The sequence below is a fragment of the Carettochelys insculpta genome, chromosome 11 (genome assembly GCF_033958435.1).
Source record: "Carettochelys insculpta isolate YL-2023 chromosome 11, ASM3395843v1, whole genome shotgun sequence".
Lineage (NCBI taxonomy): Eukaryota > Metazoa > Chordata > Testudines > Carettochelyidae > Carettochelys > Carettochelys insculpta.
Genome location: NC_134147.1, coordinates 6,033,117 through 6,058,173, shown reverse-complemented (window position 1 = coordinate 6,058,173; position 25,057 = coordinate 6,033,117). Strand labels below are relative to the sequence as shown.

The window sequence follows — 25,057 nt, the reverse complement described above, 5'->3', positions numbered from 1 at the left end:
GCAGAATCTGTCAATTGACTACACAAATTAACATATAATACAATATAATTGATTCATAATATAAAAAGGGAGCCCACTTGAATTTTTTGATCCTAGTTTAACATTGATAGCAGTACCATATCATACCCTTGTCTTCCAATTTGGAAAAGGTACAAGACATATGTCTACTTTGACATTTAATCTATTGGTGTATCTTTGTTATACATTCAACTTTGGCCAAGGTCTGTACTCTGACTCACTAGAAGCTGTGCATGTCTTAACATGTATCCAAAGGCAAAATCTGATCCTTCCTCTTCCCAATTTAATGTAGACTCTTAAGAGATTTTTAGCTGTTTTCCATGGAAACCTTGGCAACAAATAACACACACACAAGGTTTAATCAAAAAAAGTTTGTTACGTTCTAGATTTCACATCTTTTTAATTCAGGCATTCCATTCAATTATGGGTACTTTTGAATAAGTGCTATTATTTGAGATAACATTTAAATACAATCATAATGTTATCTCCTCCTTTTCATTGGTCAAACTTTCCAAGTGACCTTTTTATTTAAAGATGTTCTGGTAACCTCAGTCTTTTGGGTAGCAACATTCATGTTTCTGATTTTTTTTTTTTTTTTTTTTTAATAAAAACAACCTGCTGACTTTTTATTTTATGCTTAATAGTTGCACTTACGGAAGCACATGGGAGAGAAGTACACAGATTATAGTGCAAAAGCTCGACATCTGAAGTTTCTTGAAGAAAATGTAAAGTTTTGACCATGTGACTTCACTGGACCTTTCTTCCCTTTCAACAAGTACCTAGTTGTAGAGGGTGTCTGTAGACTGAATCATCATATTCTGTAGACACATGTTGTGGTACTTAGTTACTGGGATTTTTTTCATATCTCGGTAACGAGGTAAACTTGTCTTGATAGAGATGAATGCTTATTTGATTGGACACAGCTTTGTTACAGCATTAGTACAAGTAATGTTTTTATATTAAAAGGTGAAACACCATTATTTTCTCTAGAAAAATTTTATATTTCAATTTTTACACTACTTGCCTTTTGGTCCCATACTTACTACATGAATATGGATATGGAATTGCTTCTGGAAAGTAAGTACTAAATTCTGTATATAAACTGATATAAGCAGCTGATCTCATTCTAATTTGCTTATGAGAAGGTTGCAGTCATACTGTATCTCTTCATATACCAAGTGATTGTCACCTTAGCCAGTGTTCCCCATGTGGGATTATTAGAATGATAACTTATTGAAGTTAAGACCTGAAGCTCAGTTTTGGCATGAGTAGATTGTGATTTCTGTAGCTGCAAAAAGCTCACTGCAGTTTCTTCAAAGGTCTTAAAGTTCAAATTATTTATGATGCAGAAGAAAAGATGGATAAACTCCTCCTGCTGAGCCATGGGGCTTGTGGTCAAGGTTTAGGTTAGTATTTGAATTTTAGTTGGAGAAAATTCTAATTCCTTTTTAAGAATGGAGTAATAATTAAAGAGACTAGGTACATTGGTGTATTTAATATACCATTTATCTGTCAACTTGTATAGCTTTTTTCTATACTCTAACATTTGATGCCTGAATGTTTTGCAGCATCAGTGTTCTGAAGGTTTGTACGTACACTTTTTTTTAAAGAGAACTGTCAAAGAAACCTGAATTTTGTAAAATAAAACCATTTAGTATACCTGCAAATTGTCAAGTTTCCTCAATACTCTTAATAAATATTTTATCCTATAGAATAGCTCATGTAGAGAAATTCTGCATTCAGCAGAAAGTGCATTAGACTAAGTGAAACTGGTAGGAGGGTTATTTGCATTGTTTCCACATCCACTGCAGCTTCTCCATCTCCCTCAGTCCCAGTGGTCTGGGCATGTCTGGTTTATGGTTGACCTTCAAGGTAAGAGGTACAAAATCATGTTTAATAAGCAAAGTCAGGAGTATTGATACAGAAGATTTGAATGTCAAAAGTGCACACTAAATATTGCAAGAGAAGAGGCAGCAGCCTGACCCCATTCCAATTTGGATATATTGTGCTAAGTAAGTAGCCCTGCAACTTTGATGTGTGCTGGTATTCATTTCCTCTCCACGGCTATTCCACTCTGCAGTATCACACAGTTGCTGCATTTTAGAATTGAAAGTACTCAGTATGAAATACTCTTAGGAATTTAATCACTTTTAAAGCTGTATGTTTCAGCAACAGGGGGAAACATAACCTTTTAGAGGGATTGTTTCATGCTGTTAAGCTACATTTCTGTAGGACGCCAATTACTTCCAGTGCTTGAATTCATGACTAAAACTCCAGAGCCTTTGTTGGGGAAGGGAAAGTTTGAAAAAAATCAGTCATGTAATATCTACTCTCTTACAACTCCATGTTGTTTCTGCAACTGTGAAATAGCTCTTAGGTAAAGGCTTCCTACAGGCTTAGTTCACATTAGCACATTCTTGGTGCAGTACAGATACTAGATGCAGACATTTTACTTAAGTACACCCAAGTCCACATCACATTAAAAAAGACCAATTATCCATAAAAAAGGAGAATGCAGTTCCTGCACAAGGATCAGAAAAGAGTAAATTCCCCAGTTTTACACAGGACTCAACTTCTCTGTACACATTATGTAGAATTCTTAAATTTTCATCCTTAACATACATAAGCTTTGAGCAGCCCTGAACTTGGAAACGCAACAGAGAAAATAACCAGCTGATTTGTCGGCCTAACACTAGCAAATAATAGCTAAGCATTAAGAAAAGGGGTCTCTCACTAGCAAGACCATAGAAACTTTTAATAAAGCAAAGTTCTCCAGTGTTACATCATGAGGGTTCACGTTCAACTTTTAGTATGTCTTTTCACTTTTCTGTCTGCAGGCTTCTTATCTTCTGTTCCTGACTCCTGGACAGGTAGCCATTTCAGAGGATTGCGGCGGTACATAGGCCATGGAGGGAGTGTTAGCTTCAAAGGAAAGGAAAGTTAATTTTGACTAACTCCAACTGAATCTAGTGCGCTGTTAGTATTGTTAATACTACCCAGCCTTCGTTACGTGGACTGTACAAGGTCTCTATCAAAATATCACTTAAGATGAAAGTACACTCTGGATGGAACACAACAGCTAATTAAGCATTTAGTAGGTTAGATTACCAACACAATTTTTCTATATTGCAGTCTATTTACATTAGGCCCGCACCTGGACTATAAGCAACAAGGTACTTTGGCTAAGCTACATCAAGGTACAGGACTAGGAGAATAGGGAGGTCAGAGAGCACACTGATGCATAATGTAAAGTTTACAGTGTCTCTCTGTGCATTGTGCTTGTCTACTCAATGCTAATAGACCCATACATAAGAATTCTAGTTCAAGTAAAAACAGCATTTGAGGAACAGGTGAGTGAATTTTAGAAATTCAGTGTATTTTCTGACTACATTCAAGAGTAAATAGTGTTTTGTCTTACCAGGCATGATACAGCAAAGCCAGCCATAACTATATAGACAGTCCAGCCAAACTGCTCAGTGATGTAGCCATAGATAAAACCAATTACCTAGAAAAAACAATTCATATGGGCATTAAGTAAAAACCTAATGAGTCATTCTGAGACCAAAGTGATTGAAAAATAGCCCCCAGACAAGGAAAATTATCTAAGTTTCAAAACTACAAGATGTTAGCAAATTTGGAAATTTACTATAATTCAAACAAACAATCTATAATCTTAGTTTGATGCACCCAACTGAGTATCCATAGATTAAGATTAGTGTTGGGATAGTCAGGTTAAGTTAGTCATATGAACTAGAACACTTACCTAGCATTGCTTGGGTTCTTCAAGGTAAGGAGCTGCAGGTGTGGGGGGCTTGGTAGGAAACCAGGGCACTGAGGGGTGTAGGAGTCAGGGCAGGGACACAAGACAGGTGCCTGTGGGGCATGCAGGCCACTTTCTCCCTGGGGCAGCTGTGGGGTGTGCAGGGCAGCCAGTAGCTACTCTCCAGGGCTGGGGCACTTGCTGCCTTCCTTGTGAACATGTGTGTATATAACTGTCCCTGCTATCAGTCCTCTCCCTTGTTTGATAACAATCACATTCCCCACACATCCTACTGTCCAGGCACACCCAAACCATGACCTTGCTTTTAATTGTAAGAGAAAGCTGCATACCAGCTTGATGGTCCTTACTTTTATAGTGTGAGAGTTCTTAAAGTGGACTTATGGACAGATGTACAAACTCAAATATAGAGTAGTCAGTCTTTATATGAAGTAAAATGACTTCACAAATAGAACTAAAATTAGATGTTCACTTTGACAAATTGATTTTTTTTAAATCAGTAAGCATAAGCAGAACAGGACTTAGGTAAATCTTTTTAAATTATGAGAGGCTAAGGAACTACTTTTTTGATGAATTAATGATTTTATCATACTAATTAGACACTAATTGCTTTAATGCCAGACTGTAGATAACATCAGAGTGTAACAAAAGCATTATGTTTAGTGAAAATTAATTGGTGCAGGTTAGAGCCTGCAGTTCGTACTGGACACTAAACTGGCCTCTCCAATATGCACTTTTTTTTGCTTTAGTTATTGTGGAACAATAGCTTTTATTAGAAGAAAATTCATGGCAAGTAGGTAGTGTTCCCACTAACTTTTTTTTCTGTCTGGGGGAACACTAAATTGTTGAGCACCAAAATGTGTGGACATGCACCACCCATAGAAACACATACCCAGTGTGAGTGCTCTGCTAATCAGCTGAGCAGTCTCTCAATCTCTCCTGGACCACTCCCCAAATGCTCAGTTTACAAGAAACACTGGAAATATAAACTCAAGGTAGAGTAGGCAAGTGAAGGTGTTTTTGGAACCTTTACTATAAATACATTAATTTATAAGTGATTCTCAAAGGTCACTGAAATCTAACTATGTTGAACACTAAACAACTTTTTTTCAGGCCACTAGTTTAAAATCTCATTCAAGACAATCTGGCTGATATGCTTCAAGCATTTAAAAAAAAGTTTCAGACCCCAGTCAGCTTATTTGTAAAGGATATCTTAAAGAGCCTTACCCATGGCTCCAAGACTTACCGCAGAAACAAGAATGATTCCTTGAAAAATCTGTTCTGCAAGTTTTTGACCCTTGTAGTCCTGTTTTAAAAAAAAAAAAAAAAAAGTACATTATACAACCCATTTACACCTAATAAGCGATTCTTTCAGCCTTTATCATGTAGTACAAAGGCAGAGCGTGTGCATATTCCTGCCCTGACTTTTTGTATTTCACCTCACTACAAATGCTTAGACTAGAATATTTTCTTGTATGTTTAAAATAATTTTTAATTCTCAGCCTGGTGTCTCCTAAAACTCCAAAGCTATCATCCTCACCCCATCAAAAAGAAAAAGGAAACTGCACTCTTTAGGCTGCCAGTAAGAGTTTGTGACATCTGCAAAGAAAGTCACATCACACATAAGGAGAAGGTTGCTATTAGATTTACAAAAAGTGTTTTATTATGCATTTATACACTTTGCTTGGCTGTGGGTAGACAGACATACTTCCTCATTCAGAATTAAATTTAATTTGCATAACTTAAATTTAACTTTACATAATAAGCAGCAGATAAGCACACAGATGGGCACCCCAGTCACAAACATCTCTGCTAGCACACTGTCTGCATTACTGTAGAGCAGGTGTGTCCAATAAGCTTGTCATGTGCCACATGTGGCCAACAGGACACTGCAGTGTGGCAGATATGGGGATAGCCAGCCCACAGCTTTTGAAGCCTTTGAATGCTGCGCCTCCTGAGAACCAAATGCAGGGAGTGCCCTCTGTCTCCTCCATGCACATGCCCCACTGCTGGGTGGAAGAAGTGGCTGGCAGTGGCAGCAGCAGCCCTTGTGAGTCTGCCATTGAATTAGAATGAAGGGGGCTGGGGGTGCCTGGTGGTCAAGGATGGCATTTAGAGAGAGCTATAAAGTTTTACTTTGTGCAACAGCTTGCCATGTTCACTTCTTTTGAGGAGTTCTAGATTTGCAGAATTCTCTGTTCAGCAATTCTGCAAACTAGAACTCTGTGAAGTTTTGCATGCTATAATGTGGCAGATACAGGAAGACAACTGCAAGTGTGGTGATCTCTGAATTTTGATTGAACACTGTTGCTCCAGACTGATGCTGCACCACGGTAGCACTTTACAACTTGTAAATGATTTAAGAACTATCTACTTTACACTTCTTCCCTGATATTTTAGAATCGCTACTTTTTAGGAGGAATGTTGTAGGCATGTCTCTTAATGTCACTTCCGTAAAGCTAAGATCACGAGCACAAGACACAGCAGCTACACTTGCAAATCAGGAACAGCACCTCTGCAGTAACCCAGCCCCAAACACGGGGGCAGCATCCCCGCAGTATACAGCAGCGCTGAGTAATCAATTACCAGAGCACAGAGAACAGCTGCCGCCTAGCGGTGTTCAGAGCAAGGTCTGCTCCAGACGGAGGATTTTGTGCGTGCTGGGGCGAGGTCTCCCCCCCCGCCCCCCGCCCGGTTCCATTACCCGCCCGCGCTGTTCCCGGCGGGGTGGGGAGAAAGCGGCGGCCCAGCAGCGCCCCCCCTTACCATCTGGGTAGGGAAGGAGCTGAACACGCCCAGCATGGTGGCGGCGATGGAGGCCGCCTCGCCGCTCAGGGAACGGCCGGGCCCGCCCTGCGAAGCGCTGGCCTCGGAGACGCTCCCCGCCTGCGAAGGGGCGGGCTGAGGCTCGGTCCCGGCCGGCGGGGTCTCGCGGGCGGTGGGGGCCGCGGCGGAGGGAGACGAGGTGTCGCGGGAAGCAGCCTCCCTGCCGGAGCGGCTACCGCGCGTTGACGCGGCCGCGGACCGCGTCCGGAAAGCAGGCGCTGAGCTGGCCGGAAGCTGCGTGATCTTGCTCCGCCCCATCTCCCGTCAGCCCCCGCCAGGGAGCCGTCCTCTCCAGCTGCCTGAGCAACTGCCCCGGCCGAGGTGAGCAGGCCGCAGGCCACCAAAGCCGGGCCTCGCCGCAATCCTCCGCCCGCCCGCCTCCTCGACGCTTGGCTGCGTCTCCATGGCAACAGCGAACCGGGGTCCTCAGCGCCGCGGTGTGCCCAACGCACTGCCGGACCGAACGTGCGGCGGCGGGGCTGTTCCCCTGGCCCCGCGCTCGGGTGTGAGAGGAGCCCGACGGCGCCTTAGGCCTCAGCTGCTCTCTTAAATAGCGCCGGCGCGCGCAGCTGCGATCAGGCGGCGCCGTGGGTAGCCGAGGCCCGGCCTGTCGCTGGCAGCTGTCGCCCGCCGCTGCGGCGTTGAGCTGGCACTTGGCTCGCGACTGCCTGGCGGCGGGGAGCGAGCGCGAGGAGCCCGGCTCGCTGGGCGGGCAGGCAGGTAACGCGCCGCCTCGGCCCCGCGCCCGCCAGGGCAGAGGCGCAGGGGCTCGGCCATTCGGACCCCGGCACCACTGGGCTGCTGCCTCGGTTATGGACGGGGGAGGACTTGCTTGAGCCCCGGCGCCTTCCATACAAACGAAGCCCCGATGGCGGCCCTGGCCTCGCAGGCGACCTGCCGCACAGCGCGGTGCCGGTGAAGCTGTCGCGTGTCTGATCGGGGCGTAGAGCTGTTACCTGCCCCGGGTCTGCCCGGCTGGGCGCACACCCTGCCCCGGGCTGGCCTGTTCTGCCTTTGGGGGATGGCTGCAGAGGGGGAGCCCTGTTACTCTGGAGCTTTCCAAAACCCGTAGCCCCAAAAGACTGACCGTTTTATTCCGTTAGCTCGCGAAGGCTCATCTCGTCAGATTTTAAGCAAAAACAAGGATTCGGGGTTGACGTACCAGGGAGGGGGCCTGAAAGCCCTGTGAGACCTGCAGGAATGTTGAAGTTGGTCATTGGGCAATGGTCCTGTGAGAGCTGGCTAAGGGCCCCGCTCTAGCTCTGCTCCGCATATGTGTCAGGTCTGGCATCGTTTTGTTGGTGAGGGAAGGGTCTCAAAGCACCAGCACTTTGTTCTCTTTGCAAACGGTGTACACGCTGGACAAGCACATTGACATTTGTGATTCCCCCCTCTTCCATCCTAAAAATAGGAAAAGAGATCTTAGTTACAGTGATCAGAGACGTCGCCGTATTAGTCTGTATCTTCGAGAACAAGAAGAAGTACCTTTATGTGTGTTACTGAAAAGGAATTATTGCACCGTTCTGGAAAGGGAAACAACTGAGCTGGCTTTTATATTCAAATTCGGCACATTAACACATGGTTTAAATTGTGATGGGAACTTTCTGAGTCACTATAGGGGATCGTCTGCATACTTGGCTCAATCTAATTCTTGACCTTCCCCCCCAACCCCTCCACTCTCTGATTTGCTCACCTTGATTATCTTTTTCTGATTTGTCCTCCTTGCTTACTGTTTTTGGTTCTCTGTGCCTAAAATATTGAGTCTGTTCTGGTCTGGCTATGGTCTGAAGAAGTGGGTCTCTCCCATGAAAGCGCACCTAATAAACTATTTTGCTAGTCTTTAAAGTGCTACTTGACTGCTTTTTCTTTTGATAATGTGTAGACTAGCACAGCCTCCTCTCTGTTACTATTGTTTCAGGGGTGTACAGACTGAATATTGAATTATTTCTGTACAGAACTAGGTGGATTATTTATGTGGGTCTGTCCCACAAAAGCTCATAACCTAATAAATTATTTTGTTTAGTCTTTAAAGTGCTACTGGACTGCTTTTCTGTTTTCACACACTTTGTGTATAGGACAGAACTGCAAATGCTCTTCACCAAAGAATGAATGTACATAGAGCAGACATCAAAAACCTCCAAATACACAAACCTGTCCATCAGCACTTTAATGGAGTGGGCCATTCTGTTAAAGACCTGAGAATTGGTGCTCTGCAGAAAAAAGATTTCAGCAACAGTATACAGAGAGAATGTTTGGAACTAACATTCATATTCAAATTTGACACATTAACACATGGTTTGAACAGGGACAGCAATTACCTGACCCATTAAGATTGCAGATCAAAGAACATATAGCAGACGAGCAAGCGAGGTTCAGGAAAGATAGAAGTACGATACAGCACGTATTGGCACTAAGACTGATAGCAGAGAGAGCTCGACGGAAGAACAAGAATGTATATACTTGCTGCTTCGATTTTCAAAAGGCATTTGATAGTATACATCAGAAAGTGACTTGGGTGGTGTTGGAGCCATAAGGAGTGGATAGCAGACTGATACGGTTGTTGAAGGATATCACTGACAATGCGGAGGCAGCAATGAGAACATGTGGGGACTTGGGAAGTTGGCTTAAAACAAGTAGAGGTACGAGACGAGGAGATCCAATATCTCCAAGTATCTTCATCACACATCTGGAGAGAGCGATGGACAAGATCAAAGAAGCGGTAGAAGGGATATCTGTGCATGGGAAAAGATTTAACAACTTGAGGTTTGCAGATGATGTAGTTATCATTGAGGAAGATGAGGAGAAGCTAGTGAAAACAGTGCAGGTGTTAAATGCAGAAGAGAAGGGGTACGGACCGATTTATGAACATTGATAAAACAAAAACAATGGTACTTGGAGATAAGGAAATAGGAAGGAAGATCAGTGTGGATGGTATTGAGCTAGAAAATGTAGAGAAGCTCACATATCTGGGGAGCAACATAACGTATGATCTAGACTGTAAGAAGGAGACTGACTAGACTAGCGAAAGCCAGAGCGAGTTTGAAGGCAATGGATAAGATCTGGAAAAGCAAAGCAATTAGCTTAAGAACGAAGGTGAGCATCTTGCAAACGTGTGTATTCAGAAGCACATTGTATGGATGTGAGACATGAGTGATAATGAAAGATTTGAAAAGAAGAATATGGGCGTTCAAAAGGAGTTGTTATAGAAAGATTCTCAGAACAGGATGGACGCAGAAGGTCACCACTGAGGAATTATATGGAAAGATGCTGCAGAAGGTTATAAAATGGAAGCTACAACTATTTGGACATATTTGCAGAATGAATGATGAATGAACAATCAAGACCCTAGTATTCGGCATAATGGATGGCTCAAATAGGAGAGGCAGACCCCACAGAGAATGGATAGACGATATAGTAGATTGGTGCGGAGCTAGTCTACAGAAACTAAGCCACTCCGCACTGGACAGGGAAAGATGGAATGAAATAGTGAGAGAGGCATCAGACACCAATGGGCGCTGAGCCCATGGTTGATGATGATTATAAGGATTTTTTTTACATCCCTTGATGTTTGACCTAACCCTTACTTTCCCACCCTCTCACCCCACTCTCTTGCTCTTCTATCTGATTTACCAACAATGATAACAATTGTTGGGCCTCTGTGCTTTATATATTGAGTCTGTTCTGGTAGTGCTTTAGATGTAATGAAGTGGGTCTGTGCCACGAAAGCTCATCACCTAATACATTATGTAGCACTTTGAAGCCTAACAGAATTACTGCTTTTTTGTTTTGAAGTTGTAAATATGTTCAGATGAATGGGACGTAGAAGTAAAAGTCAGGAGACATACCTTTATGCTTAGCCTTGTGCTTGATGTGCAGAATGAGCTTGGGCAAATTGCTTTTTCCCTCTGCTCAGTTTCTCTGTCATAACTTAACATACTTTATTCCTCCTCCCCTGGGGAATACTCCTGTGTCTCTTTAAAGGGAGTGTCACCATTAGAGGGGGCACCAGCCTTGGATGCCTATTTAGCTACAAGCATTACCTGGTGACCATTTAAAATACAGTACAGTTTTATCTCCTGAATAGAGGTAAATACAATGCACCATGTTTGTGGAAAAAGTGTTGTAGCACGTGTGTCTTTCATATGCACGTGTCTCTCATATGTACTTGCAGGCAGCGGAATGTAATTCTTGTATGTTTTCCTCTTACAGGGTTGTAGAGAAGCTCCATTGGTAAGCAAAGACACAAGGGAAAAATGACATTCAGAAAAGGTACACGTTTAAAACAAGCAGGCACAAGCTTTTGTGCTCTTAACTTCTCCTGACGTGTGAGACTGTTCTAATTACCATTCCCTTTTTCTCTGTTTCAGTGAACATTGCCATCCTTGTACTTGCTATTGTTATATTTTTATTAGTTCTGCATCATAATCTTCTAGGTCTCAGTGACTTTCTGAAACGAGATGTATCAGGTACAGTGCCTTTTCTTTTATGTTAATATGTTTTCTTTTAACATCAGTAGCAAAGTGCATACCAGACTGGAAGCAACCCTGCCATACTAAAATGGTTTCTGCAATAGATCTTTTTTGTAATGAAGTCTGTATTTTGAATGCCTTATTTTGCTGTCTAAATTTTATTTATGTACTCCATTGACATTAGATCTTTACTAGATCTTTCCTCAGAACTAAGAGGAAGTTTGAACCTGATCAGTGTGTCTGCTGGAGACTTAATTGTAGTGGGGTCATAGGTATTCAAATACAGGTTGAATCTTTTGGTTTGTGCTGTAGCTATAATGATGATAAATTACAGCTTTGATAGCACAATAGTTTTGCAAGGTATATCAGACATTCAGAAATTTTAAGGCCAGAAGGGGCCATTATGGTCATGAAGTCTGACAGTCTGCTTAAAAATGGACATAGAATTTAATCCAGTTATTCCTGTATGGCAATCACTTCAAATTTATTCAATGAATACAAAGATTCTAGTTGTTGGAGAATTTGCCGTGGTACTAGATAATCTCTTCAGTTGATTAATTTAAAATACCAACATCAATTTCTGTATCTCCACATTGTGGGCATAAATACTGGTGGGTTCAATTTTGGTCCAGGGTTCGCAAGTTGTGACTCCAGAGCTGCATGCAGCTCTCTAAGGAGTCAGTTGTGGCTCTGGAGGCTGCCGCTGCTTAAACTAAATTCAGTTGCTTGCCGTTAAACCAACCAAATTTAGTATTTTTTGTTTAAGTGGCAGAAGTCTCTGGAGCTGCTGAGCAGGGAGCCCTGGAGAAGAAAGCCGGCAGGGCAGGGAGCTGCCCACACTGCACGCGGGGGAAGCACTAAGCTCACTGAGAGCTGCAGGGAGTGCTGGCACTGAGCCTGCCCCAGCCGGTGCTGCGCAGCTCCACCGAGAAGGAGGAGGTGGCCGCAGGAAGCAGCGGGGGGAGGTGGTGGCTGCGAAGAAACTGCGCTCACTGAAGCGAGTTAATCCTGGGTCTGGGGGTGTGTACAAAGGTAGGGGCTGAGGCAGATTAATCCTGGTTATGGTTGGTGCTTTGGCGCTGAGAGGCGTTAAACCTGAGGATGTGGGGCAGGTTTGCGGGATGAGGGGTAAATCTTGGGAATATGGGGTGGATTTGGGGACTGAGGTGGGTTAAGCCTGGAGATGGGGGTAGCAATTTTCCAATGAGCACAAATCAATGTATGCGTGCTGTTCTTAAAATAGGGGTGATAAAAAGGACAGTTTGACTGTCTCATTCACACGCATTGCGGCTCTTAAAGTATCAATTTTGTAATTGAATTTGAAAAAATGGCTCTTTTCACTATTTTGGTTGCAGACCCGTAGTTTAGGTCATTTTTAGATGTTTAATACTCCTGTGAGACACTCGTGTGTTGTATGCTACCTAGTGAGCTATAGGAGTTGACACAATAGCACAATTTGTATGGTGTTTCCTTGGTTTCTGTCTTAGAAGCATTAGAGTGTTGGAAGAGAAGGTGATGCTGAGAAAAGTAGAAGAGAGGGATACTAGGAGCTGAGCGAGAATGCAGTTTGTGTATATCTAAGACCCATTTTAGCCCTGAGTATTACTTAAACCCCGAGATTAAAGAATGAAGGAAGGGATTTAATCTGAGCTGTGATGTTCATCTGTGTATCCTACCATGCTGGCTCATTGGAAAGTTCAAACTTATATATTTGCATAACATTATTGAAATTTTTATGTGTTGTGATTTACAGATAGCAAGTTCTCCAGGACTTGGATTGTCTTTATGATAAGTTTGTACAGAACCTAGCTGTCCAAACTTGTAATAGGTCTGATTAGGGTCTATAAGAATAGTACAAATAGAAATAATTAGAGGTGTTAAAATTTCCAAAACTAATAATGTATTTGTTTGTAGAGCTGGTATATGTAGTTCCATTTTTGTCTTGCAGATTCAAGTCCATTAGGACTCCAGCCTATAGATTTCATACCCGAGGTTCCTCAAAGGCTGACTGATGAAAGAAATGATCAGGAAATTCCTGTGGTCATTACAGCATCAAATGACAGGCTTGGGGGTGTGATTGCAGCTGTGAATAGCATTTACCATAACACTAAATCCAATGTGGTGTTCCATATTGTCACTCTAAATGATACAGTGGACCATTTGAGGTAAACAGTGCTTTCCGGAATAAACCAGCAGTCATGTAGCACTTTAAAGACTAACAAAATAATATTTTAGGTGATGAGCTTTAGTGGGACAGACCCACTCCTTGAGATCTTAGTGCTCTCCAGATTTAGCTCATTGCAATAATGTCAGACTGGATTAACTTTCACAAGAGGAAGACGCCATCTGGTTCAACAATCCAGAGCTCGGAAAATTGATTGCACTCATAACTATGTGTGCTTCATTTCCAGACTTTGTGATAATTTGTTTCAGGAAGCAGTTGTTGGTCTTCCTAACATTTTATTTTCTGTTTGCTAGAGTTGCTTTCTCTTATAACATTCTAGGTGTAGACTGCAGTCTGTGCAGAATGGTTGTTTTGCTTGATTTCTGTGTTCCTGGTTTCTTAACTTTGTTTAAAAAAAAAATTCACTACCACACGTAAATACTGAGGACCTGTCAAAACCAATGTGCTGAGAGAATCCAGAGTTTCCAGGGATTCAGGTTGTGGCGTTCTGACGATGAGTATTTATTTAGGATCTAAATCTCATCTCAGGGTGAGGTTGTTGGTCAGGTTTAATTTTTTGTTTGACTTTCAGTTGCGTGCACACACCAACTGCCATGAACAGTGAAATATTTAGTAAGAAATTTTAAATATTCAGCATTTTAAAAAAAGACTAACTTCCATAAACATGGCAAAGGAATAATTTCTCATTCTGCTGTTGTGCACGCTTAAAGAAAACAGACTTTAAGGTTAAAACATGAAACAAAGGAAATAGGTTTTGTGTTTTTTTTTTTTTTTTTTAAGAATACAGATTTCATCACAAAAGGAGGAGCCCTAGCAGCAAAAATCACTCTTCTTTTAGGTAGAGAGGGCAGCAGGTCCAACCCCTATATCCTTTCTCCAGTTAACTAGAAGATCAAAATGAACATGGGTATCTTGAGTAATGCTTTTTATCATGGGACCATGAGTTTCTGAGGCTAAATATTGTAACAACATGAGAAGTAAACCTCAGAAAACTCCATTAGCCAGCGACTAAGGCCACTATTTTGCAGTGAGCTCTTTGTAGGCAGAGCTCTCTGTCCATATAGTACTGAAGTTAAACAAAATATATGTACTACATGCATACTTTATGCACAGGGGAAACAACCAAGCTAGAGTAGACAGACCAACATTTATTTCTGATGTTATTTGGATCACCACCTCCTTATTTCTGGTTCAGTTAGCTCTCATACTCATTTCACCATGCTTATTCTTTTTTATAAACATGTGACTCCTTTTCCCTGGGCAGGGCGTGGCTAAGTAAAACTGCTCTGAAAAAAGTGAAATACCGAATTTTGGATTTTGACCCTCGTATTTTGGAAGGTAAAGTGAAAGTGGAATCTGAAGAGACGGACTCCATAAAACCAGTGAGTAATGGTTCTGATTATTTTGTAAATGTGCATCAGTGTTAGTAACTGATGAGCATGGATATACTGGTTATATCTGAACAGATTTGTGATTTATAGCTCATGTTTTTAATAGGTTTATGTATGTGGTTTTTAGCTTGTATTTTCATAGATGTAAAAATTTGCTTCATGTTAAAACTTACTTGTATATGCATTTCAAGAAACACTGAGGCAGGCACAACCTTTCCTACCGAGATTAAGGGTAGGTAGTGATTGTGGTAATTAAGTAGATGGCACTCCTCTGGTTCTCTACTAAACCAATGTACCAGCAGGGGAAGCTCTACAGTTGAATATGCTATGCTTTCAAATGAGGAGAGAGAGAAGTCCTCTTAACTACTTTTGGTCATTAAATATCCCAGAGTCATTAACTATACAATTTTAGTATAGCAGGTCATTAAGTATTCACAAGAGTAGAGGCATTAAATCCAAAATCCTGTTCATATTCCAATTTGGATAATTATATTCTGGTTCCTTAAAATCCTCCTATATTTTCATTTGAATTCTGAATCTTTTCCTTCCTATACTAAATTGTTGCAAAATGCTAGAGTGCTCTAAAACCTTGAGAACCCAAATGAAACTACATTGTGTTACTGAGAAATATGATTTTTGAACTTCTCTAATCCAGGATCCTTTGGACCTGACCAGTACTGGATAAGAGAATTTGTCACACCCCAGAAGGTCAATCTTGTCTAGCAGCGTTACCAACACTTCCACTGCTTATTGGGCTCTTAGAAGATATTTAGAGGTAAATTAGAGCAAAATAACAGCACAGAACACAGAGAGCCTGGACTGGTGGCTATAACCAAACTTTATAGGACTGTGGGAAACTTGGCCACAGCCATGATGAGTGGTCATCCAGCTAGCTAAAATCATGATGTTTTACAGATGTTGCCAGATGAGAGTTCCGGATTAGAATGGTTCAACCTGCATAATCTTTCAGGATAACAAGTCTACAGTATGTTTGAGAGAGTTTGTCCATCTGTCTTTATCAATTTTTCACAAATAATAAGCAGTTATGTAGCACCTTAAAGACTAATAAATTTATTAGAACTCTGCCTAAATGGTAAGAGCTAGGACCACCAAATTTGGTATACAGCTTCCTTTTATCATACCTTTAAAGCCACATAAAGGTTTGGTTGTCCCAAGAAAATGGGATGTGTCTGGAATGGGATTGCTTTTCAAAAGATCGTACGGAAAAGAGATGCAATCGCCAGGAAGGTGAAAGGTGCTGGCTGGGGGCATGCCCTCCTCCTCCTCCCCCCGTGATTGCCATGGCCCTGAGTATCGCATCTCTCAGGGAGGATGGGGGTACCTGAAGCTCTCCCTACCCCTCCAATTCATACGGGGACGTTGCTGGCTGTTCCTCTTTGTCACTCTCAGGGAGCCAGGGGAAAGTGCACAAACTTAAAGACTGCTGGTAAATGTGCTAGTACACTCCTCCCTCGTTAAGCGAGCACTTGACTTACAAGTACTCGCTAAAACGAGGGACACACGTACCTACCTTTGTTCACTAGAAGAGTGAACTCCCCCGCTAATACGAGTCTCTTACTCCACTTCCTGCAGATCCAACCCACCTCAGCCTGAATCCCCCGCCCTCCCCGTGGACCCAACCCGCAGCATCCTGAACCCCTTGCCGGCTCCATGGCCCCAACCTCCCTCAGCCTGAAACCCCCCCCACCCTCCCCATGGACCCAACCTGCTACAGCCTTAACCCTGCCCCCACACTGCCCCATGGCTCCAACCTGCCACCAGGTTTTAACCCTCCCTCCTGCTCATGGCCCCAAACTGCCCCTAGGCTTTAACCCCCCTCCAACCACCCCCTGCTCCCCAACCCGAGGTTCACTTATCTTTCAAAAGCAGCACCATATGCTGCCACTCCTTCGCTGAGTAACGAGCTCTTGGAGTGAATCACAGACTTTTACATGTATTTTAATGGGAATTTAGTGTCCCTCTCCCAAATTTCTGCACGTAGGTGAAAACTTGTAAACCAGTTGTGCTTATGTAGCGAGGGATGAGTATATTTTATAAATGTCCATTGATTTTTATATTAAATCTTCATATGTAGTCATGATTAATGTGAGTGAGTTCTTCAGAATCATAGTTGGTTGTTCCAAAAATACAATGTGCCAACTTAATTTTTCCTATTATAAGCAGAATATTTTTGAACACATTCTGTAGGCCCCCGTTCTGAAATGTGATTTGCTAACAATGACCCTTGCCTGTGTGTGGCGTTCCTCTGACTTAGTGTAGTTCTGTGCAGGCGCTCAGGATAGTGAACTGCATCATAGGAGCAAGACCTGTGTGGAACAATTTGTATTTCCAAAGTGCTGTATGAACACTTAGACTGTGATATTCAAAGGGCCTTAGGGACCAGACCCACAATGGTACTTAGGCTTGTAAATCAATGGACGTTAAGAACCTTAATACCTCTGAGGATCTGCGTTGAAGAGACTTAGTTTCACTGACTTTCAGCGGAGGTTGCGCTTCTACGTAATTTAGGAATTTCTGCAAATTCAGCCCATTTAAAAAAAAAAAAAAGTAAAAGAACAAAAAACCCTCCCACGCCTGATGGTGGTTATTCTTTAATTCCATATGTTGCCTGGGATACTGTCATTTCCAGAAAATTAGTGTCTGGGATGTCAGCTAGTGTTCCCCATTTCTCTGTCACTTTCCTGTTTCTCTTGCTTGTGTTCACAGTTAACCTTTGCAAGATTCTACTTGCCTATGTTTGTCCCTCATGCAGAGAAGGCCATATACCTGGATGACGATGTAATAGTGCAAGGTACTGAGTATGTTCTTCCATTTCACCAGGGTCTTTCCTGTTCATTCGGGATCTAGTTGAGTATCGTCTCTCTGACGTTAGTCAAATGGTTCTGCCCCATATAAGGGTACAAAAATCCTGTAAATGTACCTAATTCGTGCAGGTTTATTAATTGGAAAGTAACTTTTTTCGGTCCCTATTTTGTTAGTTTTTGTTCTGGTGAAGCATGAAGATTGTTGGCGCTCTTATGTACATCTTGTCTAGTTTAACCACGTTGTCGCGATACTATGGATTATTGTAATTTTAGCACCTAAACATATTTTGTGTAGGCAAAATAAAACTCTCTTGATTTTTCCCAACCCCTTTTTTGACAATATTAAATTAAACTAGCTGTTTACATTTTCTATAAAAAGTATTTTTATTACAAACATCAAAATTTGTGTTCTTTCAATGTTAGCAGTAAAACTACTGTAAAACTCTGTCCCCTAGTGAATATTCTAGGGAGAAGATTGTTTACCTAACAAGACAACAATTTCAAATAAAGGACGTGACAGTCTTTTAAGATTCTATTTTTCATTTCACTGCCTTTATATTCGGTATGATTTCTAATGTAACAGCCATTTCTCAAAGGCCCTTGGTTTTGACGTCAGCTTCTGTTGTCTTCAGACAGAGTTGGTGCTGGTCCCTAGTGACCTGCAGGGAGATCTGTCCAGAGTAGGATTTGAGATGCAGGAGCTAAAAGGGTATAGTTTCATGGAATGTTAGTTTGCATATACCTGACATGCACTGTACCGAAGGAATGCATTTTTAAACAATTGTCCTGGCCCTGTTCCCTGTTTTGTTCTGAGTTGGGAAAGAGTGTGTTGGTATCAGTATTGAAAGAGTGTGTATAAAAAGCCTTTGAATGAAAGTTTAAGCAATATTTACGTTCTGATTCTCTCCTTGGTTTGAATTTTTCAGATGATATCCGTGAACTTTACAACACACCACTGAAACCTGGCCATGCGGCTGCATTTGCAGATGACTGTGATTCAACCTCTAGTAAATTCGCTGTCCGTGGAGCAGGGAATCAGGTCTGACTGTATCCACAAATTTAGTTATTCAGATGTTTAAGCACTATAAAATGCATCTAAAATATTACAGTTGTGGTTATTTGTGGGCACAGTTGACAGACAAGTTGAGATCACAGAGACCTAGTCAGAGCTCTTTGAAATTATAGCTGTACTGTACAAAGGGAATAAGATGTTGCTATGAAGAATGTGCAGTCTAGACCTTAACATTCAAAGTTTTTGGGTGCATATAATATACTTGCATAGAAACAGGTGATTTATCTAGTGGTGAAATCAGTGGTATCTTATATTTTAAGTATTAAGGTGATGGAGCATTCCTGAAAGCTTTTTACATGGTTATGCCTCTTAAACTACATGCTCTGTCCTTTACTAAACGAAAGAGAATTTACTTTATTCTCACAACAATCCTCTGGTCTACCAGGGGCACTGGTGGGGAGCGGGAGGGGAAAAAATGATAGGGTGAAAGAGGGCTGGGGACAGGGACATTTTAAATAAAATTTTGTTTGGGATTGTTAAAAGTAAAATGTAATTTCTGCTCTGCTTTCAGTACAATTATATTGGATTCTTAGATTATAAGAAGCAAACAATCCGGAAGCTAGCCATGAAAGCGAGCACCTGTTCTTTTAATCCAGGGATCATTGTTGCCAATCTAACAGAGTGGAAACTACAGAACGTCACGAAGCAATTGGAGAAATGGATGATGCTTAATGTAGCGTAAGTATGCAGACATTGGGAGTGACAAGTCAGGGATCGAGCCGCTGTGATAGTCATTGTGGAATGAAGGGCAATGGGGTCTACATAAGCTGCTAACCAGATAGAATGCATCAGTGTCTTCCTTTTGTGCAGTAGCTATATGAAATGCAACCATTCGAGGGCCGTATCTGCATCCAGAGCTAATAACTTAATTTTTCCACTCTAGGGAGGAGTTATACAGCAGAACTCTGGCAGGCAGCATTGCCACACCGCCCCTTCTAATTGTATTTTACAAGCAACATTCCAATATTGATCCCATGTGGAATGTCCGACATCTAGGTATGTATAATATAATACCGATAATAATATATGGAGATACACACCTCATAGAGCTGGAAGGGACATTGGGAGGTCATTGATTCCAGTCCTTTGCCCGGCCAAAGCACCATCCCTGACAGGTTTTTTTTTAACTTATTTGCCCCAGGCCCCGAAATGGCCTCCTCAGGGATTGAGCTCACAACCCTGGGTTTAAGCGGGCCAATGCTTGAACCACTAAACTATCCCTCCCTCCTTCATTTGCCACTTTAGGGAGGAGTTATACAGCAGAACTCTGGCAGATGGCATTCCCACCCCAGCATGCTGTCAGTCCCATAGCTGAACATTGTGTTGATGCATTAAATGGACTTTTTTCCCCTAAGGGGGTGATGGGGATGCACCTTCTTCTTCTCTACACCCTGTTCTTTTTCACAGCTCTCATTTCCTGCTGCAGGCTCATTTCAGAACCAATGCTTGCTGTTTTTTAAGCTGCCAAAGGACTCGTGAAAGCTAAGCTTGCTTTCAAGTTTTGTACCTTATTAAACGCATTTGGTATATTTGGAGTTGCCTCCTGATGTGTTGTCGTTTATTTGGAAGAACATAACTTTCAAATCTGTTTCGTGCTAGTTGAGTTCAAATGCCTTTGGAGCATACTTCGGTTTTTATTACAAGTAGTGCAATTGTAAGAATGCTTTGAAGTGCACTGGAAGGCCAGAAAAACCCTAAAACAGGAGAGACGGCACAAAGCAGAGCTTAGCTGTACCTGAGAATCTTTCCCACAAGACCACTGCTTTTACACCTGCATCTCACTGGGAACTTAAAATCTTGCATGCTTATGATAATTTTACTGCCTTTATTTCATACTCTAATGTGCAGTTATGACTTGCGTTTCTTTCAATAAAAGGCTCTAGCACTGGAAAAAGATACTCTGCTCAGTTTGTGGAAGCTGCGAAGTTGCTCCATTGGAATGGGCATTTCAAACCCTGGGGCAGAACAGCGTCATATGCTGATGTCTGGGAGAAGTGGTACATCCCGGATCCTACTGGCAAGTTTAACCTGATCCGCAGACACTCTGAGATCTATGAGGCCAAATAAAATGGATTTATAAACTATGGTGACTTTCTCAGGAAACAATTGGAGCCAGCAGTTTTTTTTATTTTCAGACGATTTACATTACAGTGCAGTCTTTGCTTCTCTGGAGAACTAAGGAAAGTGCATATCCAGGTGAAATGATCAACTGTACTAAGCTGCATGCCTGAAGAGGAGACTTATTTCAAATATGGTTGAGGAAACTTTTGTCTATCCACACTACAAAGAGCACAGAAACACTTCCGTGAACTAGCATTTTTCTGGGTAATTCTTTTTAACTGCATTCTTCCTGTCCACTGCTAGTCTACATTTGATATTTTGTCAGCTACTGAAATCTCTTGTTCTTAGGAAAAGTTCATCTGGGTAACAGCCACATGCGTATCTTGCACATCAATTAATTATAATCGAAAGCTGCTGTTTTCTTATTACCTTTTATCTTATCCTGTGAAAACTCTTTCTTTTGCATGAAGATGTACTTGCTATTTAATCTTTCCTTGCACTTTCACTGTGTATGAACTTAATCTATATTTTTCAAAGGCTACTTCTCAAGTATTATTTCACTGAGAATTTAGTGATTGCCACTGAACACAAACTCTTTTTAAAGTTGTGAGTAAACTAAACTATGTTCAAAATACGGAGTAAACTGAACTTTGAAAATTATTTTGCAGTTTGATTTGTTCAAGTAATTCAAGTAGTGCATGAATATAAAATGCATTTGGGTCTGGGTAATGGTACTTGCTCGAGTAAATGCGAAAATCTGTTGAAACAGATGTTTCCACTAATTTAAAAAAAATTATTTCTTGACGGAATTTATTTCCTTGATGCAATTGTAAAATGTATGCAAAATATTTGAAGTATACAGTATTCATTTAGTCTTCAGATCAGAAGCTGTTAATTTGTAAAGCTTGAAACAAGTAATACCTAGTGATTAACTATTTCGCATACCATTTGGATGGTGCGTCATAACAGAACTATCAAAAGAAAAAAGCAGTCCAGTAGCACTTTAAAGATTAACAAAATAATTTATTAGGTGATGAGCTTTCGTGGGACAGACCCACTTCTTCAGATCATAGTCATACCAGAAGAGACTCAATATTTAAGGCACAGAGAACCAAAAATAGTAATCAAGGTTGACAAATGAGAAAAATTATTATCAAGGTGAGCAAATCAGAGTAGAGAGGCAGAAGGCTGGGGGGAATCAAGAATTAGCTAAAGCAGAGTATGCATAAGAACCCCTATAATGACCTAGAAAATTCCCATCCTGGTTCAACACTGGACCTAACCAGGTAATTCACAGAATCATTCTCATGTTCCACAACTAACATCATATGTGTCATTGTGTGCCAACAATGCCCAGATGCTTTGTATATTGGACAGACTTCAAACTCTCTTAGACGAAGAATTAATGGGCATAAAAACAAGACCTAAAAACACTCCTGATTCAAAAACCTGTCAGTCAGCACTTTAATGGAGTGGGGCATTCTGTTAATGACCTGAAAGGTTGCCTCTTACTAAGGGGAATTTTCTCAACACTTGGGAGAGGCTGCTGAATTTTATATTCAAATTCGACACATTAACACATGGTTTGAACCAGGATGGGAATTTTCTAGGTCATTATAGGGGCTCTTATGCATATTCTGCTTTATCTAATTCTTGACTTCCCCCCACCCCCTTCTGTGCCTGTACTTTCTGATTTGCTCACCTTGATAATATTTTTCTGATTTGTCAACCTTGATTACTATTTTTGGTTCTCTGTGCCTTAAATATTGAGTCTCTTCTGGTATGGCTATGATATTGAAGAAGTACATCTGTTCCACAAAAGTTCATCACCTAATACATTATTTTGTTAGTCTTTAAAGTGCTACTGGACTGCTTTTTTGTTTTGATAGTATATAGACTAGCACGGCTTTCTCTCCGTTACTACACAACGGAACCAGTGAAGCTGAGGTGAGCAATAACATTGTCTTTTAGCAAATCTTTGAGGGGTAGTGGCGATGCTCTTATTTCTTTCTGGAGCACCTCTTGGGTTCTGCTAACGACGGGGATAGCACTGCCCTGTTAAGGAGTTCTCACAGCGTATCTGTTAGCCTGGCCCTTTAAATTAGGCAGAACCAAACACCTGGAATCTTAGCACAGCTGTTTTGCAAGTGCAGTGCCTTTATTCCCTGCTTGTAAATGTAAGTTAATAGATGACATATTGGCTGTGTCTACATGTGCCCCAAACTTCGAAATGGCCACGCAAATGGCCATTTCAAAGTTTACTAATGAAGCGCTGAAATCCATATTCAGCGCTTCATTAGCATGCGGGTGGCTGCGGCACTTTGAAATTGATGCGCCGCGTGTCTCGTCCAGATGGGGCTCCTTTTCGAAAGGACGCCGCCTACTTCAAAGTCCCCTTATTCCCATGAGCTCATGGGAATAAGGGGACTTCGAAGTAGGCGGCGTCCTTTCGAAAAGGAGCCCCATCTGGATGAGACGCACAGCGGCGAGGCGCGTCAATTTCGAAGCGCCGCGGCCACCCGCCTGCTAATGAAGCACTGAGTATGCATTTCAGCGCTTCATTAGTAAAATTTGAAATGGCCATTCGCGTGGGCATTTCGAAGTTTGGGGCACGTGTAGACGTAGCCATTGTGTGCTACTCAACTGATTTATCCTAGTGTTTCACTGTACCATGCTCACACAGAGGTTAGAGTTTTGGTGTAATTTCTACCCACAGTAACATAGGCCATGTCAAAATTTTGGGGAGTAAAGGCACTTCAAAGTTACGGTGGGGGAGAATTTGCCTAAAGCGCTGCATATGCATTGCGGCTCTTAATTAGTAATCTCACATCCCCCTAATTACAATGCCCCCTTCTTTGAAGGGAGCAAATGTAGATGTAGCCATCAATTTTTTGCACCTGGCTGAAAATTATACTGTTCCCTGCAAGCAGTTTTTAGTTCAAGTTTAAGTTCTCCAAAGGGTAAATAGTGTGTAAACAAGGGGACTTGAGAATGTTCAGCATCTTGCAGGCTCAGAGTTAAGTAGTTGTTCGTTTGTAACTTAATATTAAAAATATGTAAATGTGTAACTCACAGGAACTGGACCAGCTGCTGCCTTCCTCTTAACTTCTGTTGCTCTGAGCTAGTCACTCTTACATAGCTCTTTGGTTGTGCTGTGGACTGTTGTTTCTCAACCTTTTTGATACCACACCAGAGCCCAACTTCCTAAACTGTCAGATCTCAGGGACCGGTCATTGAGAAATGCTGGTATAGACCATGTACATTAAGATTTGTCTGTGATAAATTTATCACTAGTTTTCTTTCAGGTGGCTTTGAGATTAGGTCAAGGAAACTTCACTGCACTGTGACACCCTTCTGACCAAAAAAAAAAAACCTATTACATGACCCCAGGAGAAGAAACTGAAGCCTCAGCCCAGCTGCCCTGGGTGGCAGGGCCAAAGTCTGAGCCCTGCCATCCCGGGTGGGGGAGATGTAACCCAAGGGTTTCAGCCCCAGGTAGGGTGCCTATAACCTGAGCATGGCCCTCTGGGGCTAATGCACCCAACAAGTATGAGCCAGCCCTAGTGATCCCTTTAAAATAGGGTTGTGCAAGCCACTCTAGGGTCCTGACTGGCAGTCTGAGAACCACTAGATGCGGTTAAGTGCATTTTTGGTGTCTGGTAATGGGAATGCAACATATGCTAATCATTTAATATGATGTATTATTCCCCAAAGAAAATAACATTTGAAAATTCAGAAGTTAGCAATGTATTTGCAGTTTGGATCAGATTTAATAGTTTTAGATATCAACTAAAGTAAGTTTTCTCCTATTATGTATTAACCAATACATCAAACTTCAACCATCTCCCTTGCTAGACTTCTAAGCAATCCTCGTGCTCAGGTTTGCATAGTTTAATCAAATATTACTGTGCAGATTTGAGAAGAATGTCAATTCTTAGTATTCTTTCAGGTATATTATTACAGTCCATTTGTACAGAAAGTGGTTTCTTGTTCTTCTGCAATAGCTGAAGTGCAGGCAGTTTTACCTCTTCTCAGGTATGGCAGATTGTGTCTTATCTTTCAAGTTTGCACTAAGATCACACTATTAAGCATGAACAAAGTGTGTGACGTCATGGCAGATTGGAGGTTGGTTGACTTCTTAAGCACAGGAAGCTGTGTACTCAAGACTAAATTCTGTAGATTCAGTTAACTTAACAGTACAAACTTAGTTATTATCTTGGTTGAAGGAGCTTTGATACCTATTGATGATTAATATAGGTAATTGTGTTCTGAATGGATTGAGGGTAAAAACAGTATCTGCAATTTCATAGTTTATATTGTGCCAACCTTATTAGTACAAAATGGAAGAATTAACGTCTTTGGAAACTGTGTGTGTGTGTGTGTGTGTGTGTGTGTGTGTGTGTGTGTGTGTGTGTGTGTGTGTGTGTGTGTG

The 25,057-nt window shown here is 41.7% G+C and overlaps 3 protein-coding genes across 7 annotated transcripts in view; 2 read left to right on the top strand and 1 right to left on the bottom strand.

The window, feature by feature from the left end:
• NEK4 (NIMA related kinase 4) overlaps positions 1-798 on the top strand; it is a 31,961-nt gene extending 31,163 nt beyond the window's left edge. For both annotated transcript variants that reach the window (XM_075004960.1, XM_075004959.1), the window contains one exon: positions 663-798. In XM_075004960.1, coding sequence (XP_074861061.1) covers positions 663-755 — 93 coding nt within the window. In that variant the 3' untranslated portion in view covers positions 756-798. The remainder of the gene's footprint in view (positions 1-662) is intronic.
• SPCS1 (signal peptidase complex subunit 1) lies at positions 390-6,990 on the bottom strand. The gene is made up of 4 exons (XM_075004965.1): positions 6,563-6,990; positions 5,043-5,102; positions 3,437-3,523; positions 390-2,940 (listed from the first exon to the last, which is right to left on the bottom strand). Exons 1-4 carry the CDS (start codon positions 6,878-6,880, stop codon positions 2,818-2,820), a joined length of 588 nt encoding a protein of 195 aa, XP_074861066.1. The 5' UTR covers positions 6,881-6,990; the 3' UTR covers positions 390-2,817.
• GLT8D1 (glycosyltransferase 8 domain containing 1) lies at positions 6,878-21,285 on the top strand. Of its 4 annotated transcripts, none has more exons than XM_075004963.1 (10): positions 6,878-6,943; positions 10,832-10,891; positions 10,990-11,088; positions 13,040-13,256; positions 14,541-14,658; positions 17,395-17,479; positions 18,419-18,531; positions 19,076-19,242; positions 19,448-19,560; positions 20,441-21,285. In XM_075004963.1, exons 2-10 carry the CDS (start codon positions 10,876-10,878, stop codon positions 20,629-20,631), a joined length of 1,119 nt encoding a protein of 372 aa, XP_074861064.1. In that variant the 5' UTR covers positions 6,878-6,943; positions 10,832-10,875; the 3' UTR covers positions 20,632-21,285. The 4 variants fall into 4 exon arrangements, with proteins under 4 accessions (XP_074861064.1, XP_074861065.1, XP_074861062.1 ...); XM_075004964.1 differs by lacking the exon at positions 6,878-6,943 and adding an exon at positions 7,021-7,338; XM_075004961.1 differs by lacking the exon at positions 6,878-6,943 and adding an exon at positions 7,021-7,342.
• The last annotated feature ends 3,772 nt before the right edge of the window (positions 21,286-25,057 follow it).

Bases quoted from the DNA above. Each gene is read 5' to 3' on its own strand.
- SPCS1 (XM_075004965.1), bottom strand. From the start codon at position 6,880: ATGGGGCGGAGCAAGATCACGCAGCTTCCGGCCAGCTCAGCGCCTGCT. The intron at 5,103-6,562 runs GTAAGGGGGGGC...TTTTTAAAACAG, and splicing joins GCTCCTTCCCTACCCAGATG to GACTACAAGGGTCAAAAACT. The intron at 2,941-3,436 runs GTAAGACAAAAC...TTTCCTTTGAAG, and splicing joins GCTTTGCTGTATCATGCCTG to CTAACACTCCCTCCATGGCC.
- GLT8D1 (XM_075004963.1), top strand. The intron at 14,659-17,394 runs GTGAGTAATGGT...TTGTGTTCACAG, and splicing joins AGACGGACTCCATAAAACCA to TTAACCTTTGCAAGATTCTA. The intron at 18,532-19,075 runs GTCTGACTGTAT...CTCTGCTTTCAG, and splicing joins TCCGTGGAGCAGGGAATCAG to TACAATTATATTGGATTCTT.